At 42.4% G+C, this 20,921-nt stretch overlaps 1 protein-coding gene across 1 annotated transcript in view; it reads left to right on the top strand.

Moving 5' to 3' along the window:
- Positions 1-2,094: 2,094 nt before the first annotated feature.
- The window catches only part of DYNC2H1 (dynein cytoplasmic 2 heavy chain 1), a 180,336-nt gene continuing 161,509 nt past the window's right edge, over positions 2,095-20,921 (top strand). The window contains exons 1-17 of the mRNA XM_009896774.2: positions 2,095-2,295; positions 4,019-4,189; positions 5,930-6,065; positions 7,055-7,173; positions 8,033-8,177; positions 8,944-9,176; positions 10,446-10,580; positions 10,667-10,780; positions 11,433-11,544; positions 11,719-11,843; positions 13,655-13,830; positions 15,036-15,231; positions 16,751-16,846; positions 18,434-18,586; positions 18,684-18,782; positions 20,264-20,403; positions 20,498-20,723. Of these exons, the coding sequence (XP_009895076.2) occupies positions 2,095-2,295; positions 4,019-4,189; positions 5,930-6,065; positions 7,055-7,173; positions 8,033-8,177; positions 8,944-9,176; positions 10,446-10,580; positions 10,667-10,780; positions 11,433-11,544; positions 11,719-11,843; positions 13,655-13,830; positions 15,036-15,231; positions 16,751-16,846; positions 18,434-18,586; positions 18,684-18,782; positions 20,264-20,403; positions 20,498-20,723 (2,577 nt within the window). The remainder of the gene's footprint in view (positions 2,296-4,018; positions 4,190-5,929; positions 6,066-7,054; positions 7,174-8,032; positions 8,178-8,943; positions 9,177-10,445; positions 10,581-10,666; positions 10,781-11,432; positions 11,545-11,718; positions 11,844-13,654; positions 13,831-15,035; positions 15,232-16,750; positions 16,847-18,433; positions 18,587-18,683; positions 18,783-20,263; positions 20,404-20,497; positions 20,724-20,921) is intronic.

Here is a 20,921-nt window from a genome sequence, read left to right as displayed (position 1 = left end):
CTGGGGGGATGATGAGACTGAGAGCAGCCCTGCAGAAAAGGAATTGGGGGTGCTGGTGGATGAAAAGCTGGTTATGAGCCAGAAACATGCACTTGCAGCCCAGAGGGCAAATCACATTGAGAGAGGTGATTCTGCCACTGTTCTGGTGAGACCTCACTTGGAGTGCTGTGTCTAGTTCTGGAGTTCTCAGCACAGGAAGAACATGGACCTGCTGGAGTGCTTTCCTATTATATGAAGAAAGGCTGCGAGAGCTGGGTCTCTTTATCTTGGAGAAGAGGAGGCTGAGGGGATCTTACTAATACTTAGAAATATATTAGGGATGGGTGTTGGGAAGATGGGGACAGACTCTTCTCAGTAGTCTGGTGAGAGGACAAGAGGTAATGGGCATAAACTTGAACATAGGAAGTTGCATCTAAAGATGAGAAGGAACATCTTTATTTTGAGGGTGGCAGAGCACTGGAACAGGCTGTCCAGAGAGGTGGTGGAGTCTCTGGAGACTTTTGAGACCTGCCTGATGTGATTCTATGTGATCTGTTAGGCAATCCTGTTCTGGCAGGGGGTTTTGACTGATCTCCAGAGGTCCCTTCCAAGTCCTACCACTCTGTGATTGTGTGGTCCAGAATAGGGCCCCAAAGATGACCAGTGGACTGGAGCACCTCTTCTTACAAAGACAGGCTGGGAGAGTTTGGGTTGTTCAGCCTGGAGAGGAAAAGACTCTGGGGACACCTTATAGTAGCATTTCAATATCTGAAGAGGACCTGCAGGAAGGCTAGGAAGACCTTTTAGAAAAGCATGTAGCATAGGTAGATTTAGGTTCGACATAAGGAGGGAGTTCTCCACAATGAGGCTAGTGAAATAATGGATCAGGGTATTCAGAGCTGTGGTGGAGGCCCCATCCCTGGAGATGTTGAGAGTCAAACTTGATGGGACCTGGAACAACCTGATCTAGTTGGAGATGCCCCTGCTCACTGCAGGGGCATTGGACAAGATGACCTTTGAGGGTCTCTTCCAACCTAATGCAATGTGTTATCTGGGGCCAAAAAGAGATGGGATTTCACCATAAAGACTCTGTCAGTTTGAGGAAATTGAAGGCATTGGCAAACATTGAGTGACAGAGAGCTAAAGCACTGACTAATGAAACCCTGTAAACCACAAGGACCGGCCAGGTCACTGCTGGGCTCCTGGCATGAAGCATGAACGTGGCTGCGGTTCATTGTGATTCAGATTTATTCTGTGGTGTTAGTTGCTGGTGTTGCTGCTGCATGCTCAGAGCGGCTTATTTCCAGCTGTCCCACGCTGCCTGCCTCTGCCCTCAAGGTCCAGTCTAACTCGAGAAGCCGGAGGCTGTGGGGTGGGTGCCCCTCAGCCAGGAGCAACCACAACCTTCCGCGTCTGCCTGCAACTACTGGCCGGTGTCTGAAAGGCCGTAGCACTTGCCCACCGCTTCTCGGGGCCGGGTGTGCGGCAGTGGGGGCAGCCGTCTCTCCCCGTCGTGTGGTACAATAGCAGCGCGGTCCCGTGAAACACTGATTCGGAAGCTGATCGGTAACGGAATAGGTCGGGGGGGCGAGGGAAGTATCCCAAGTACTTCGGTGCTCCGTAATGCAGCCCATGGCAGGAGAGATGCTTTCACGACTCCGAGACGAAAATCGCAGCAACGGCCGGCAGAGTTCCACACCGTGCTGGGAGGCGGGCGAGTCACGCCGGTAGGGCTCAGCCCCGCCCCTCCCCTCCCGTCACTCATCCTCGCCCCGCCCCTCCCCTCGCTCATCCTGGCATGGCTGCCGATTACCGAGCGTGTCGAGCGTCGTCTTCTCCCTGGCCGCTGTAGCGGCGCAGTTTTTGCCTGTAGCCACCCGGATCACTCTCGCGAGCGCGCCGGGGCCGCCATTTTCAGTCACCATAGTGACGGGTCCTGGCAACGCAGGGACGCCGGGAGGCCTCGGGCCTCTCCTCGTACCCCGGCGTGAGCCGCCGTGCTTGGCGCCGGCCGCCCTTTGGGTCTTCCATCAGACCTCCATGTAGCTCCCGTGGGGTTCTGGGTTTACCCACGCCTTGATCGTACCCGGGGCGGCGGGGCTGCGTCCTGCCAGCATGGCCGGGGAGGGAGACAAGAGGAAGCGCTTTATTTCAGCCACGGCTGCTAACTTCTTCGGACTGGATCCAGCTGTGGGTTCCGCTACCCCGGCCGCGGGGCTCCATTCCCGTCCGGAGCTGACCAACTTTCTCGATGATGGCAATGAGTTCCTTCTCGTTGTGCAGTACTCGGGCACCCAGCTCACCGCATCCAATAAGGTACAGTAGTGCCCAGCCGAGCGTGTGCAGGCGCGTATGGATCCCGTGTGTTCAGCGCATCCCAGCGCGCCACTGGGGATGCAGAGCCGGGGGTCTATCCCGGGTTTAGTCGCTGGTGTCTGATTTGGGAAATAACTTCGTACTGCGCATATATGTGCTGGTCTCAGTTCCTGATACATAAAGTACTGTTACGAGTCTGGTAAGAACCCTATGGTCAGCTGTGCCCATACTGATAGGTAATTTTAATGTGCCGTGTGGATGTAGAGTGGCATGTTTTCTGGCCACAAATGGCAGGTGGGGTCTGATGTGTAGGTTTGTTTGTAGGCATGCATGCAGGTGACTGGAAGGACTGCATTGCCAATGCCCATGAAGGACATGTAGCCCAGTATGTGGTGTGTTGGCTGATATTTGACAAGTTCCAAGGTGGTCCAAGTGATGCATATTGCTGATTGATGTGTCCGGGCTCATTGTGTGAAATGGCCCTGCTCAGTGTTTGCGTGCAGCAAGTAACTCATCTGAGTGGATGCTGCTGGGTGTCACGTGCAGTGAATGTCACCACGTAATTAGAACATAGTATGGTGCCTATGGTTAATACAGGCAAAGTGTGGGTCTTGATCCCATCATTGTACTGGGATACCAAGGACACAATGTCTGTTAAGTCAGTGACAGTGTTTTCCTGCACTGAAGACTAGCACGGGGGGTCTTTAACATGTGAACTGTTGTGCAGGCCAGTAACTTACAAACCTCCTGATGTAATTACCTGAGTAGTCTGTCAAGTCTGGTACATGTAACTACATTCATGTCAGAATGATTATTTGCAAGGACCAGTTTTTGGAGTGTGCTGCAGAGCCGTTGTCTAATGTACAAAAGTTCTTCCCCACAGTCAGCAACTGTGGAAGATCAGATACCTATTTGGGCTGTAATATATACCTATTGTCTCAGTCAAGCAATGTCTGCAGGTGTTGGGCCAAAAACTGGGTACTATCCAGTAAATTTGAAAGTTGTTCATTCTAGCCCTGTGTTTCTTCTGACAGAAAAAGGGTTCACAGATGTTTACAACTGCACAGAATTTGGGACTATCTTTTTGGTGTTGTTTTAGCAAATGTTTAATAGCACTTACAAATAAGTTTTATGAATTCTCCTCTAGACACAAATAGTTTCAACAATTGATTCAATGGAACTTTACCCTTAAGATGGACTGTGAGGAGAGCAACAGTCATGCTACCATTTAATGATTTTGCTGATAAAGGAGCACGTCTTTCTCTGTCCTTGAGAAATCTGGGAACTGCAATCACTATGCATTTACAGACTCAGGGGAATAATACCAAATATTTAGAAGAATATTCCCAAAGTTATGTATTGTAAAAATGCAATAAAAAAAAGATAAACTGTGTCCTTAGTTTTTTTCAAGGCATAAGGTGGAGTTTTTTTGGCTTTCAAAATCAAACCAGTGTTAAGATTCTATAATGAGAAATGCCATACGTATTTGATACTGGAATTCAGGTTCCTATGAACTCAGGGATGAGTATAATAAAAGTTTTCATTTTCTGTACAAATCAGGTACTAGCAGAATGTTACGAGAGCCCATGGGCAGTAATGTGGTATTTGATAGTCTTTTTGTTGTTGTAAATAATTTGTGTAAGTGGTACACACAGTGCAGAGTGTGCCATAGGTAGTCCCTGCAATTTGTTTTAAACAAATCCTGCCTTCTTGATTATTACAGATTGAAGCTACAGATTCAGAGAAGAATGTGCTGGTGTTCTTTAAGCTGCGACCTGATGTAATTACAGAAGAAAATCTTCACAGTAACATTCTTGTGTCGTCTATGCTAGATTCACCAATTAACACCCTTTACCAGGCTGTGCGACAGGTTTTTGCACCGGTCTTACTGAAGGTGAGCAGTATGCCATTTCAAGTGTTCTGTAGATTTACTCTTTACAGGATGTTTACTCTTCTGAGATAACTGTTTTATGTTTTAAAAGGAAAATATTTTTCAGGTCTTATGTATGGTTGCTTAGTATGATTACTAAATTGAAGATATTTCACCTCCAATCCGTAAGAAGGAAAGGAGGATTCTGGTTGTGCGTACGCCTGACTAGAAATGTGGAATACACTGGGCAGGGGTGGATCATAGAATCATAGTATCAGTCAGGGTTGGAAGGGACCACAAGGATCATCTAGTTCCAACCCCCCTGCCATGGGCAGGGACACCCCACACTAGGTCAGGCTGGCCAGAGCCTCAGCCAGCCTGGTCTTAAACACCTCCAGGGGCAGGGCCTCAACCACCTCCCTGGACAGCCCATTCCAGGGCTTCACCACTCTCATGGGGAAGAACTTCCTCCTGACGTCCAGCCTGAATCTCCCCACCTCCAGCTTCATTCCATTCCCCCTAGTCCTATCACTACCTGATATCCTGAGAAGTCCTTCCCCAGCCTTCTTGTAGGCCCCCTTCAGATACTGGAAGGCCACAATGAGGTCACCTCAGAGCCTTCTCTTCTCCAGACTGAACAGCCCCAACTCCTTCAGTCTGTCCTCATAGGAGAGGTGCTCCAGCCCTCTGCTCATCCTCGTGGCCCTTCTCTGGACACCTTCCAGCAGCCCCATATCCCTCTTGTAATAGGGGCTCCAGAACTGGGTGCGTACTCCAGGTGGGGTCTCACCAGAGCTGAGTAGAGGGGGAGAATCACCTCCCTTGACCTGCTGGCCACACTTCTCTTGATGCAGCCCAGGATCTGATTGTCTTTCCGGGGTGCAAGTGCACACTGAGAGCTCCTGTTGAGCTTCTCGTCCACCAGCACCCCCAAGTCTCTCTCCTCAGGGCTGCTTTCCAGCCAGTCACTGCCCAGCCTGGATTTGTGCCTGGGATTGCCTCGACCCAGATGCAGGACCCTGCACTTGGATAATGGAGACAACAGCTCCTTACTTCCTGTCCACCAGTAATTCCAGTTTTGTGTCCTTTCCTTTTTTTAGGTAACAGAAAACTTATGTTTTCTGTTAAACATACAGATCTGTTTAATGCAAGCTATGATTCTTTAATATATGGCAGGTAAGTGTGCGAGGCTCCAGATTAATTTGTACAGATGCATTTTGCATGCTTGTGCTATTCAAAAACATTCTAAGGCTTTTTCTTCTCTTCCACTTGGGAATATATTTCTTTTGTGTTTTTTTTTTCTGCCAAAAATGATGTCCATGGCTGTGTTTCATAAGCTGAGCAAGCAGAGTTTCAGCTTTTCAGTACTTTTAGCTTCTTACATATGATAGTATTAATAGAATAATGAATAGAATAATAGTATTAATAGAATAATGTCTTTCTAGACACATAATTTTTAAGGTCTGATTGTATCAGTTTCCAGATTATACTGTCACAGTAGACTCCAAGTTTATTTAGCTTAACAAAAATCATTAACAAAGAATTTTGAACACATTCTCAGATTGCCTTTATAAATCTGTCAACTGGCTTATGATTTTGTAATAAAAGTTGGCTTACATTTTTACTCTGAATTAAGTGAAAACCATGAAGCACTTTTCCTTGACTTTCAGCAAAAATGAATTATTAAATCATCCCACAGTTAGGACTAATGGGAGAGAAAGAGTAATTATCACATGACTCACAGTTTTCGATTTTTTGTTGCAGGATGAGAGATGGACTAAAACATTTGATCCCAAACTCCAGAAACTTTTAAGTGAACTTGAAGCTGGTTTGAGTACTGTTCTCAGGAGATCAGATCCTAATTACACAGGAACAAGATCCAGTGAAGATGATGTGCGAGGTTTGTTTTGCAATTATTCCTTTTATTATAATTTGAAGTTAGGAGTAAATAATTTATTTACAGGTTGGCTTTTCAATCTTCATTATCTGCCAAAGAGAAAGGGACCTGGGGGTGCTGATTGACAGCTGCTGAACATGAGCCAGCAGTGTGCCCAGGTGGCCAAGAAGGCCAATGGCATTCTGGCCTGCATCAAGAAGTGTGGCCAGCAGGAGCAGGGAAGTCATTGTGCCACTGTACTCTGCACTGGTTAGGCCACACCTTGAGTACTGTGTCCAGTTCTGGGTCCTTCAGTTTAAGAAGGACATTGAGACACTTGAATGTGTCCAGAGAAGGGCAACGAGGATGGGGAGAGGCCTCGAGCACAAGCCCTAGGAGGAGAGTCTGAGGGAGCTGGGGTTGTTTAGCCTGGAGAAGAGGAGGCTCAGGGGAGACCTTATTGCTGTCTACAACTACCTGAAGGGTGGTTGTAGGCAGGTGAGGGTTGGTCTCTTTTCCCAGGCAACCAGCACCAGAATAAGAGGATACAGTCCTCTGTATCAGGGGAAGTTAGTTTAGGCTCAAGGTGAGGAGAAAGTTCTTCACTGAGAGAGTCGTTCGCCATTGGAATGTGCTGCCCAGGGAGGTGGTGGAGTCGCCGTCCCTGGAGGTGTTCAAGAGGGGATTGGATGTGGCACTTGGTGCCATGGTCTAGTCATGAGGTCTGTGGTGACCAGTTGGACTTGATGATCCTTGAGGTCTTTTCCAACCTTGGTAATTCTGTGATTCTGTGATTATCCCAGTGACTGCTGAGTGTGAAGTATAACAGGTTGTGGTGAGTATACTGGAATTAGCAATGATCAGCTCTGGTCTTTTGGTGTGAATTGCATCTATTCAGTGTCAGAAGTTGAAGGAAAATTCCATACTTATATAGTAAAAATCTGCTTTACAAAGTATTCTTTTGTGACTGGTCATGTATTTCATATTTAAACATTTTCTGTTATCATTTGCAGCTATACTTACACCGACGGATGAATTTCAGTTCTGGATAGAATGTGCTCATCATGGAAGTAAATGGTGTAGTAAAGAGAGAGCTTCTTATTTTAAAGACTTTTTTGAGGACATTGCAAAAGTATGTCTGATTGGTGATACATTCTTAGACTCAGTAAAAATGCACCTTCTATGAAATATATTATGTCATATCATACTTATATCATACTTATCTCATATGTTATTATATTATATGATATTATATGATATTATATGATATTATATGATATTATATGATATTATATTATATTATATTATATTATATTATATTATATTATATTATATTATATTATATTATATGCCATTGGAATGTGCTGCCCAGGAATGTAGTGGAGTCACTGTCCCTGGAGGTGTTCAAAAAAGGATTGCATGTGGCACTTGAAGCCATGGTTTAGTTAGTCATGAGGTGTTGGGTAACAGGGTGGACTTGATGAGGTCTTTTCCAACCTTGCTGATTCTATATGTCAGTATATAAAATATATGAATATGTAACTATTTAGTTTTCTTGGGCAAAATGTTCCTTTTAGTGACACACAATTTTGCATGACAGTGGTGCAGGGGAATGCTAGCATTTTAAGTGGGAGCAGATTTGACCATTGAAGAATAAGAGCTGTTACAGAAAAACAACAATGTGCTACAGTGTATGAACTGGAAATCGAGTAATGAAATTATAACAAGGAAAACTGACAATGCAGATGATAATAATGAATGCTATCAAGCAAAAGTTTTTACACCTGTAAAATGATTGTTTGAATTGTGCTTTGAATATCAGTGCATTCTCCACATGGCCAAACTTACATAAATGCTTGGGTTTTGAGAGCGTTATGCCATATTCTGTTAAGCTAGAGCACCTGGGAAATTAAAGCCATCTTCAGAAAGGTGTAAATGTTTCTACAATGTTAGTTGAAAGGTAATTTATGTAAGGATTTTTTTCCCCCTAGGATTATTATAATTTGGATAGTCTCTCTTTATTTGAAGTGGTGGATTTGGTGGAAGCTACCAAGGATACTGTTGATGGTGTGTGGAGACAAACAGAACATGATCCTTATCCACAGCCACGCATGCATAATCTCTTGGATGTAATAGGTAATCCTTTTTTTAATGAAGCTGACAAAAAAAGTTAAATGAATAACTGATCAGAGAGCTTCCTTCTTCTACAGTGCCAGTGACAGCCTGCAGCATTAAGGTTCTTTCCTCATGTGAATATGATCCATGAATACTATTGCCTTATAATATCCAGTAATTCAGCCAGTTCTGGTAGTTGTCTTCACACATGCTTGGGAAGATGATAGGTAATAACAAGATGGAGCTGGATACAGTTTAGTCTGTGGACTGGATTTGTCTTGCTTCAGTTTGGCTTCTTGCATTTCTCTCAAAGGAGAAAAATTAATTTAGATTACCCCCCATTTGAAGATTAATTCAGTCTGCATAGAGGAGAAAGCAGGACATGCAAAGAGGTTGCTTCTCATTCTCCAAAGAGCAGTGCCACATTCTGGGAGAGGCATAAGACATTGAGTTTGCTGCTGCTGGCAGATGTGTGTGTGTGTGTGTGTGTGCAAGTGCAGGAACGAATTACAGGGGGCAGCCAGCTACTGCCATCACCGCCGACAGACAGATGCTTATATGTGGATTCCAGAATGCAAATGCATCAGCTTCCTGTGCTGGGCCAACCTCTGTTTAACTTGTAGGTTTTTAAGGGATGTATTGAATCTGAAACAAAATAATGAGTTATTGGTACATTTGTGTGATTTAAAATCAAGATGTTGCACTAATTTTTTTAAAAGGTGATTGGAATGTGGTGTTTAAAGGAGCAAACACAAGATACTGTTGTGTGTACAATTTTGTGTTCCAGGTGGCTCATTGGGTAGATATGTGCAGAGAAAATTATCAGCTTTGAATTTGTGGGAGGATAATTTTCACAATGTTAAAGAAAACGTCAAGGCTGGCATCTTGATTTGTGAGCAGTGGGTATCAGCTTGTGAGTACCTAACTGGACAGCTCTGGCAACGTTACACTCTACATCCCTGGAAAAATGAGAAGTATTTCCCTGAATCCTTAGCCAGACTTGGCAAACGTCTTGATGAGGTAAAGCTCTGACTTACACACATACTTCTGTGATCAGGATGGTGGGGAAGGCTGTGCATGTAGTCTGTCTGGACTTCAGCAAGAGGTTTGAGGCCGTCCCCCACGGCAAACTCCTGGCCAAGCTGTCAGCACCTGGCTTGGACAGCAGCACTCTGCGCTGGGTTAGGAACTGGCTGGAGGGCTGTGCCTAGACAGTGGTGGTGAATGGTGCCACATCCAGCTGGCAGCCAGTCACTAGTGGTGTCCCCCAGGGATCAGTGCTGGGCCCCATACTATTCAGTATCTTTATTGATGATATAGATGAGGGGATTGAGTCCACCATTAGTAAATTTACAGAGTGGCTGGAGAGCAGCCAGGCAGAAAGGGACATGGGGGTACAGGTTGACAGCAGCTGAACATGAGCCAGCAGTGTGCCCAGGTGGCCAAGAAGGCCAATGGGATCCTGGCCTGCATCAAGAATAGTGTGGCCAGCAGGAGCAGGGAAGTCATTGTGCCGCTGTACTCTGCACTGGTTAGGCCACACCTTGAGTACTGTGTCCAGTTCTGGGGCCTTCAATTTAAGAAGAACAATGAGACTCTTGAACGTGTCCAGAGAAGGACAATGAGGCTGGTGAGAGGTCTCGAGCACAAGCCCTATGAGGAGAGTCTGAGGGAGCTGGGGTTGTTTAGCCTGGAGAAGGGGAGGTTCAGGGGAGACCTTATTGCTCTCCACAACTACCTGAAGGGAAGTTGTAGGCAGGTGGGGGTTGGTCTCTTTTCCCAGCCAACCAGCACCAGAACAAGAGGACACAGTCTCAAGCTGCACCAGGGGAGGTTTAGGCTCGAGGTGAGGAGAAAGTTCTTCACAGAAAGAGTAATTGGGCATTGGAATGTGCTGCCCAGGGAGATGGTGGAATCACTGTCCCTGGAGGTGTTCAAAAAAGGATTGGACGTGGCACTTGGTGCCATGGTTTAGTTAGTCATGAGGTGTTGGGTGACAGGTTGGACTTGATGATCTCTCAGGTCTTTTCCAACCTTATTGATTCAATGATTCTTTGATTTAATTGGAAACAGAATCAAACAAGATTGTTTAAAGTTACAAGGGAATTAACACACTTCTCTAACACTTTCAGAGCCAGATAGCATTCTATGATTCATGTTTACTTGACCTCTTCAAAAGTTTCTTGTAACAGGGAGAGGCATGGGATGTGCTGCTTGTGCATTTTGTTTCTAAATGTAAGTTGTCTGTAAAATTATGCTGGATATTTAATATATTTTTTTCTGTTCTAGGTGCTAACTGTTAGAACACTGCATGAAAAACTTACATTCTTTTTACCATCTGGAGAACAAAATGCCTCACAACTTGCCCATGTTTTTGAACCCTTTGCTGGTCTAAATCCTATTCATTGTAATCCTTACACGGAGGTAAATGCTTATGTTTAATTTATTCACATTTTTTCCTCTGAGTTTGTATGATGTCTATAGATAATATATGAAGTTGTTGTTTCTAGCCACTGTGGAAAGCAGCAGTCTCTCAGTATGAAAAAATTATTGCACCAGCAGAACGAAAAATAGCGAGCAAATTGAAGAAATGTATCGCAGAAATTCAGGACAGTCCTCAGCAGGTATGGATATTTCTGAGTTATGGAAACTTTCCTGAATATAAAGTTACTGAATTCTTGATGTGTCAGTTGAGAGCCCAGGAATAATTATGTAGAGCCAGCCAGAATAGAATAGAATAGAATAGACCAGGTTGGAAGAGATCTTCAAGATCATCACATCCAACCTATCAACCAATCCAACCCAGCTAAACAACTAAACCATGGCACCAAGCATCCCATCAAGTCTCCTCCTGAACACCTCCAATGATGTTGACTCCACCACCTCCCCAGGCAGCCCATTCCAATGGGCAATCACTCTCTCTGTATAGAACTTCTTCCTAACATCCAGCCTAAACCTCCCCTGGTGCAGCCTGAGACAGTGTCCTCTTGTTCTGGTACTGGCTGCCTGGGAGAAGAGACCAACATCTGCCTGTCTACAACCTCCCTTCAGGTAGTTGTAGAGAGCAATAAGGTCACCCCTGAGTCTCCTCCTCTCCAGGCTAAGCAACCCCAGCTCCCTCAGCCTCTCCTTACAGGGCTTGTGTTCCAAACTCGTCACCAACTTTGTTGCCCTTCTCTGGACTTGTTCCAGCAAGTCAACATCCTTCCTAAACTTATGAACAGCACTCATGAGTAGTGTCAGAATATGTTTAATTTTTTGAACTTCTTCTTCCAGCTTCTTCAAACATTTCAGAAATACAAGGAACTGATAAAGCATCCAAATATAAGCAAAGAATTGCTTTTTGAAAGGGAAACATTACTAGCAAAACTTCAGGATTATGTCAAAGGTAAAGATGTGTTTGAAACTGTTGACCTGCATTAGTCTTTTTGCAAACACTGGCATTTTTCATTGACTTTTGGAACCATGTTGGTAGCCCTAATGTATTTTTGTAACTGTAGCAATAAAGTTAAGCCTGTTCTGTGCAGTTTCTGGTCTAACATGAATCTTTTGCTTGTGCTAGACCATCAGACAGACTTTGAAACTCGATGCCACGGTGTTCCTGGTGATGTGTCTGGACCACTGTCAGGCAAAAACCTTTCCGAAGTCGTCAATAATATTGTATGGGTACGGCAGCTGGAGCTGAAGGTAACGGAGTCTGTTGCTGTTTAGACAGAATGTTATCACAGAATGTAAAATGTGGTGTTTGAAATTTCTGTTGGGAATTTCCCCCAGAAAAATTGTATAATTCCCTGGAGTTATACACAGGTTGGACTTGGTGATCATTGAGGTCTTTTCCAACCTCATTGATTGTATGTTTCTATACAATCAAGATTCCTTATCAGTGGTGCTGTTTCTTATGTTGAATCTGATTAACTGACCCAGAAAACAGTTACTTTGAAATACATGAAAGTGCCTGCTTATATAACTGCATGTTTTTCTGGGAAAAAAAAAAAAAAAAGACCAAAGTTCTGAGAGGAATTTTTGATGGTGGTTGTTTAATTTTACCCCCCAGTCTGCATTTTAAAAATACACTTGAGACTTACAGATAAACAGATTCTGACACCCTAATTCTGACTTGTTGCTACTAACCTGTGTAGTACCCAGTTCAAATCAGTGCCTGGCAGGGAATTTACCACAGAGATTGTAGTAAAAGTAAATGCCAAAGAATTCTGTGTTGTCTTACAACAGAATGATTTTAAAACATATTTGACTCTGTTTTAACTTATGCTATTTTTTTTTTTTCAGTCTGTATTTGCACTTTACTTGGAAACTCTGAAATTGTTTTCTTGAGAGTATTGACTAGTTAAAAGCTAAATGTTTTTTTGTATACATGACTGTCATTCGTAACAGCTGTAGATTTGAATGAGAATAGAACTTGCTTATCCCAGAATAAATATTAGCTGATTTTTGTTGGCACTCACCTGTGATTTGCAGTGATCTCAAATGCCTGTTGCAGCTGACTTGAGAAAAGATGGAGGTCTTAAAAGGTGTTTCTTTGTTACGTGTCCTATGGAGAGAACAGTGGCAGCTCAGTTTTCATATTTAACCAGCACCAGAACAAGAGGATACAGTCTCATGCTGCGCCAGGGGAGGTTTAGGTTAGATGTTAGGAAGAAGTTCTATACAGAGAGAGTGATTGCCCATTGGAATGGGCTGCCCAGGGAGGTGGTGGAGTCACCATCATTGGAGGTGTTCAGGAGGAGACTTGATGGGGTGCTTGGTGCCATGGTTTAGTTGTTTAGGTGGTGTTGGATTGGTTGATGGGTTGGATGTGATGATCTTAAAGGTCTCTTCCAACATGGTGGGTTTATTATTCTTATTCTTATTCTTATTCTTATTCTTATTCTTATTCTTATTCTTATTCTTATTCTTATTCTTATTCTTATTATTGTTGTTGTTGTTGTTGTTGTTGTTAGTATTATTAGTATTGTTAGTATTAGTATTATTATATTTCCTCTGCTTTGCCTGCCAAAGACCTGGAGACCACTTTGGCTGCTATGTGTCAACATTAGGCTGAGCTAAATTATTTAATTGCTTTAAAAGTTGCACTGATTATTTTGACTAGACTTTCCATTAATTTATCCACATAAAGATGTGAGACCTCATTTGAAATACCTTTTAGTATTGTCATGGGCCTTGTAGGTGCAACAAAGGGTGCAGGGAAGATCTGTACCTTGATGGAGAATTAACCAAAGATCAGGTAGGGTACTCTGGGATATCTTAATATTGGTAGACACCTGTGATGGACAGCTTATTTGGACCAAATTTACTGTAATGGGGACTTGAACATCTGGGAGACAATTCAGGATTCACATGTTTGTTGTTTTTGTTCTTCTTTTTTCCTAATTAGTTTTTTAAAGCCACTTGGGTCTTTTGTAACACTAATACTTATTGTGGTGATTTTTCTGATTTAATGCTGGGAAATTAACCTTCTTTTCTGTATAATTGTGTTTAAGGTGGATGATGCTATCAAGCTAGCAGAGGCTCTTCTGTGTGACTTAGCTGGATTTCAAACTTTTCATCGAAGTGCAGATTCTTTTCTGGAACAGTTAAAAGCATATGAACAAGAGCAATTTGATGATTGGTCTAGGAACATCCAGGCAGAATTATCAAATCCTAAGTCAGGACTTTGGTAAATACATTTGTGTTTAAATATTGTTTGTGCTGGTGTAATTCACTAGAACTTGACAAAGGAAATAAAAAAACTTTGCAGAATTGAGAATGAGTGGAGAAACAAAATGTAAGTTTATTACCACTCCACCATCCTGCCAGGCTTGGTTGGTAAAGTGAAGTATACTGGACAGTGTTAATAACTAACCAGTGGGAATTGTTCATTTCTGCTTGTGTTCATTGGTTTTGAATTAAGAGAAAGATTACTGGAATAATTTCTGAATAAATCAAAATGCTAACAAGCATAAAAAGATGTGATAATTAGAGGGTAGAAGGGCTCTCCGGAGGGACCTTCACCAGCTGGACAAATGGGCAGAATCCAACATGATGGCATTCAACAAGTTCAAGTGCTGGGTGCTGCAATTTGGCCACAACCCCATGCAGTGCTACAGGCTGGGGTCAGAGTGGCTGGAGAGCTGCCAAACAGAAAGGGACCTGGGGGTGCTGATTGACAGCTGGCTGAACATGAGCCAACAGTGTGGCTAAGGTGGCCAATGGCATCTTGGCCTGCATCAGAAATAGTGTGGCCAGCAGAAGCAGGGAAGTCATTGTGGCCCTGTACTCAGCACTGGTTAGGCCACACCTTGAGTACTGTGTCCACTTCTGGGCCTCTCAGTTTAGGAATGATGTTGAGACAGTTGAATGTGTCCAGAGAAGGGCAATGAGGCTGGGGAGAGGCCTTGAGCACAAGCCCTATGCAGAGAGGCTGAAGGAGCTGGGGTTGTTTAGCCTGGAGAAGAGGAGGCTCAGGGGAGACATTATTGCCATCTACCTGAAGGGAGGTTGTGGCCAGGAGGCGGTTGATCTCTTCTCCCAGGCAATTAGCACCAGAACAAGAGGACACAGTCTCAAGCTGCACCAGGGGAGGTTTAGGCTCGAGGTGAGGAGAAAGTTCTTCACTGAGAGAGTTGTTAGCTATTGGAATGTGCTGCCCAGGGAGGTGGTGGAGTCACCATCCCTGGAGGTGTTCAAGAGGGGATTGGACATAGCACTTGGTGCCACGGTTTAGTAGTCATGAGGTCTGTGGTGACAGGTTGGACTTGATGATCTCTGAGGTCTTTTCCAACCTGGTTGATTCTATGATTCTGTGATTCTATGTTCAAGATTTTTCAAAGAAAAGATCAATACCAAATGATATATGAAATAATGTGTTTGATTTTGGTTTAGCATCCAAGCCAATAGTCCTGTAATGGAGCTGGATCACAAATCTGGAGCATTAAACATCCTTTATTCAGATCGATTGGTGACTCTGCTGAGAGAAGTGCGTCAGCTGTCTGCACTGGGTTTTGCCATACCAGCTAAAATACAGCGCCTTGCAGACACTGCACAAAAGTTCTGTAAGCAGGCAGTCATCCTCAAACAGGTATGAGATTCACTGCCGTAATACCGTCCTCTTCTGAGTTCTCAGAGTAAGTAGTAGAACTTTAGACTGTGTAGTTAAGCTTTCTGTGTTGCTGATCTGTCAGAAATTGACTGGTTTCTGGAATAGATTGTCTAAGTCCTTAAAAGAAAACAAAAATGAAATGCTTTACAATTTCAGAATGTGTTTTCTTTTGAAACCAGGTGAATTAGGTGAATGAGGAGGCTCAGGGGAGACCTTATTGCTGTCTACAACTACCTGAAGGAAGGTTGTAGCCAACTGGGGGTTGGTCTCTTCTCCCAGGCAAGCAGCACCAGAACAAGAGGACACAGTCTCAAGCTGCACCAGGGGAGGTTTAGGCTGGATGTTAGGAAGAAGTTCTTCCCAGAAAGAGTGATTTGCCATTGGAATGGGCTGTCCAGGGAGGTGGTGGAGTCACCATCACTGGAGGTGTTTAGGAAGAGACTGGATGGGGTTCCATGGTCTAGTTGATTAGATAATGTTGGGTGATAGGTTGGACTTGAGGATCTCAAAGGTCTTTTCCAACCTGGCTAATGCAATGCAATGCAATGCAATGCAATGCAATACATTCGAAGTTCTTGTATGAATATACAAAAATAGGACAATAATGGATCTCCTCAACATAATCTCACTTTCTGATTATTGTATCTGAGGGAAAATGTCATAAGATGTGTCCTCGCCATTGCCAGTTTTCCACTGAAAATCTATTGGAAAGCATTGTAGTGGAAATGTCTCTTCGGATTTTTGTGGGAGTTCTTTTCTGCTTGGACTTAATGATACATAAGCTTTTATTTGGCTTGTATTTCAGTTGAAAGGCCATGTCAAATTTCTTTCTGTTACTGTGTGCTGGGTGGGCCCCAGGGGGGCACCCAGCTCAAACTGCAACATACTGTAAGCTGCAAGAATAAATATGTATGTATTGGTAGATATATTATGTAGATACACAAGTTCAATTCCATTTCATTGAGATTGAGATACCTGCACAGATAAGGCAGAGATGACACGAAGTCTGCAAGATAGCCATGCAGGTGCCCAAGTGGGAAACTTAATGGCTATGTTTGGACAACTGAATGGAGTTATAGGGTATCCCTCTTAGCCCAGCTGTCAGTCTTGAAGTAAATAAGGTTTTTTTAGGTTGTGTGTGGCAGGTGTCATGGATGCTTGACAGCCTCTGAAATGGTAATAGATTCCTACATTTGCATAAAATACTGGAACTGTCCAGCTTAAAATGAATCAGAGACTGAGACTATTTCACTTAAGGTGGAGTATAATCATTTCAGATGTGTAAGTAGCAGTCTTACTAGCTGTTGGAATTCATCACTAGAAGGAGATAGTATCACATTAGCATTACATATATATTTTTGTAAATATTTTACTTACATTGATTATTCTTATTTCTTAATGGCATTGATTGGGCAATACTTCGAGAAATATCCTGCATTGCATTTATTTACAAATATTTTTATCTGTTCTTGTAAATGTGGTTTCTGCATTTTTACAGGTGGCACATTTTTATAATTCCATTGATCAGCAAATGATTGAGAGTCAGAAGCCAATGATGTTACAATCTGCTCTGGCATTCGAACAGATAATTAAGGTGAAAGAATTCCCTTCTCTTTTGTGCTTTTAATTTCAATGGTATCTCTGTATATCTGTGCTGCTTTTTTGTGTGTCTATTGCTGGACTTAAAACTGCATACTTCCCATACAAGCAACACCATCTGTTTAATTATCACTTATTGAAGCCAGTGGGCCTTTTTTGATATTGTCATTTAAACAGCTGTTTACTTCTTTTGATGTAGGATATTAATCTAATATGCTCTCTCAGGAATTATTTGTAGCGTTTAAACTCCCACATTAACCACAATGTCATCAATTCCTTAAGAGCTGGGAACATAACACCTGTTTCAGCAGTGCAAAATAATGTTGTTCTGGTCTATTTCAGTAAAAATGACACATGCTTTGTTCTGGAGATGAATTAGAATTAAGTTGGACTCTACTGACTGTTACTAAATCTCTGTGGATTTTGTAATTTAGCTTGAGTATTTCTAATTTGTGGCAGCCTGAAAGTGGATAGTTTTTGAATAAGAACAAGGAATCTGTGGATCTACTTGGTTATTGATTTGCACATGCAGTTTGTTACAGTGAGTTATGTTCAAACATGAAAGAGTTTCTGTGAGAAGAGGCTTTTTGAAAAACTGAAGGGAAATGTGTTATGCTTACAGAAATGTTAGATTCTTTTAAGGAATGTGGAGCAGTTTGGAAGGATTTATTTATTTTCATTTTTTTCTGCTTTGAAGGAATAATATGAAATGATTAATTACACTCCTATTCACATTTTTTGGCATCTTATCTCTATGTTATGTCTGGAGGGAACATACTGTGTATCACAAATTTCAGTTTACTGGTTTTGATCGGTGTGAAGCACTGCATCCTCTTTCAACACTCTTCTGACTTGCCAGCAAATGTGGGAATGGAATATTGTAACGTGCCCATAAATTCTGTATTGAGCAAGAGAATAATACTTCCAGAGCAATTTTCCTTGGATTGGCTACAGATTATGCCATAGATTCCTTTACTATGCAGAGAGCGATGGTGCAGAAGTGTTCAAGGCCTCAGTGCATTCTCCTGTTTGATGTAATTTCTGCCCTACATCTTTTAGGCATAGGTCCAGCTGTGGAACTTGAATTACTTTTGTCTTCTGATTTTTCACTTAGCAAAATGCATAAAATCCCCAGAATCTTGTACAAATCTCAGTGAAATGGAATTCCTCAAAGCTGCTTATGAGGCAGTGGAGAAAAAGTAGTGACAAACAGGCACAGTTAGATAGTAAATTTTAATGTCACATTTTGGGGTTTGAGTCTGTGCCCAGCAAAGAGGAAGGGAGGAGTTCAAGGTGCCCTCTTGAGTTTAAGATGTCTGCTTGTGTATGTGGGGCAGGAGTCTCAACATCAGTGAATTTAATTCAAGCTGTTAGGAGTCTTTAATCCTTCTGCAGTGTGTTGGTGTAGCTGTGATGATATGTCCACCTGTTTGTGATTTGGCACAATCTGATGACTCTAGTGTAGTAGTGAGAGGCAGGTCTTCCTTCTTTTTCTTTTACTAGGAAGAAAACCAATTTGCTGTATGCTAGCTGATAGACTATATTTGTCATTACATCTTACAAAGTTTGTATGTTTCTCAAGCATTCAAAATCTGGTCCTGGAGGAAAAGGTCAGATAACGTGGGATAATCCTAGAGAATTGGAAGCTTACATCCAAAAACTCCAAGCTGCTGCTGAACAGCTTTCCACTGAAAACAGAAAACTCAGAAAATTGCACAGAAACTTCATTGAAAAGGTATACTTTCCAGATGGAATTGAAATCACAGCTCTTTGTACTTTACCCTTTCTTTCATTTATGTGGTGTTTATTATCCTTTAAAATTCTTTGAACAGGTTATATCGCTCATGAATATTGATCTACTCCGGCAGCAGCAGCGTTGGAAAGATGGACTCCAGGAGCTCAGAACTGGTTTTGCCAGCCTTGAGTCACAGGCAGGGTTTCACTATTGTGTTGCAAACTGTGAACATTTGACTTTTCAACAGTAATTGAGATTTAAGACTCAAACACAGTGTGATTGAATCAGTTTTGATTAAGGAAGTACTTGCTAGCTCGGGAAAACTGACTATGTACTAGCTGATGCCACATATGAGGTAATATCTCTTATGAGAAGGATAAGGATAATCTTTTGTATGTCATAGTACTAGGAGAAGAATAGCACTTGGTCAGATGGCAGGGATTTGATAAAGAAATGGGGAAACCTTTGTTCCTGTAGATCAGCTGTGTGTGAGCCATTAACACAAGGTCAAGAAATTGGTACAGATATAAATGATCCCCAGACAGGCTAGAACAAAAATGAATAAAACTTAAAAATGCATTTCTGCCTGAAACAATGAAAAGACCACATTTTTATTTATCAACTGCCAGCTTTTAGAATAGAATGATAGAATCATTTAGGTCAGAACTCTTTAAGATCAACATGTAAAATGATTAAGATTTTGATTAAGAGCGTCATCTTAACAAAGCTATTCTGAGGTATCATGTAAGTCAGTTTATTTCTTCCTGTAGCCTTCAGCAGTAGCAGAGCTGTATTCTTAGATGTATGTGGTGTGCTTAGTTTTTTTAATGCATTAGTTTTTTTAATGCATCAGATTATTTTAGTTGGTATTTCTGCCCCTGTACACTGCACTGGTTAGGCCGCACCTTGAGTACTGTGTCCAGTTCTGGGCCCCTCAGTTTAGGAAGGATGTTGACTTGCTGGAGCGTGTCCAGAGAAGGGCAACAAAGTTGGTGAGGGGCTTGGAACACAAGCCCTATGAGGAGAGACTGAGGGAGCTGGGGTTGTTTAGCCTGGAGAAGAGGAGCCTCAGGGGAGACTTTATTGCTGTCTACAACTACCTGAAGGGAGGTTGTAGCCAGGCAGAGGTTGGTCTCTTCTCCCAGGCAACCAGCACCAGAACAAGAGGACACAGTCTCAGGCTGTGCCAGGGGAGGTTTAGGCTGGAGGTTAGGAGGAAGTTTTACACACAGAGTGATTGCTCATTGGAATGGGCTGCCCGAGGAAGTGGTGGAGTCACCATCACTGGAGGTGTTCAGGAGGAGACTTGATAGGGTGCTTAGTTGCATGGTTTAGTTGATTAGGTGGTGTTGGATGATAGGTTGGACACGGTGATCTTGAAGGTTTCTTCCAACCTGGTCTATTCTATTCTATTCTATTCTATTCTATTCTATTCTATTCTATTCTATTCTATTCTATTCTATCCTATCCTATCCTATCCTATTCTGTTCCCCAGTCAAATAAGTGCAGTATTTCTACTGTATTTTTCTTTTTCCATCTTCTCAAGATAATATGAATAATAAATAAGCATGTATATGCAGATTTTGTGTTGTAATTTCTTTTGAAATTTAGTTTACAAACTTTTTTCTTGGTTTGAGGGAATAAAATCACATGAAAATAAACACTGTTAAATTCCAGGGTTTCAAATCATCTGATATGAAAGCCTGGAGGCAGCACTGGAATCATCAGCTTTACAAAGCTCTTGAACATCAGTATCAAATGGGCTTAGAAGCACTCAATGAGAACTTACCAGAAATAAATATTGATCTAATATTCAAGTAAGATATATTCTTTTTTTTTCCTGTTAAGGAAGAACTTTGTCTGAGATGACATTAAAATGCTAATTTTTGTATGATTTATTTAACTTGTCAGGCAAAGCCGCTTGCAGTTCAGACCTCCTTTTGAAGAGGTACGAGCTAGGTATTACAGAGAAATGAAGAGATTCATCTCCATTCCAAATCAGTTTAGGGGAGTAAGTGAAGCAGAAGAGTCTATATTCACTGTTATGACTGAAAGAAATGCAAGTGGATTTCTGACAGCTTTCAGTAAGGCAGAGGACTTGTTCAGAAGACTGTCAGATGTTACTCATCAATTCAAGGTATTTTCAATGTTTAACTGACTCACATTTGTTTTTCTAGATTTGTATCATTTTAGGCTTCAGACATTTTAGATATTGAGCAATGATTTTGATTCATTAAGGCATATAAGCAAAAGCTTAGTAAGTCCATTTATGTTAACCACTTAAGTACAGTTCCTATTGAAACCTCTGTGTTACAGCTGTGTTGTTGCTCTCATT

The sequence above is a fragment of the Dryobates pubescens genome, chromosome 10 (genome assembly GCF_014839835.1).
Source record: "Dryobates pubescens isolate bDryPub1 chromosome 10, bDryPub1.pri, whole genome shotgun sequence".
NCBI lineage: Eukaryota > Metazoa > Chordata > Aves > Piciformes > Picidae > Dryobates > Dryobates pubescens.
This window is presented reverse-complemented; position numbering and strand designations above follow the sequence as displayed.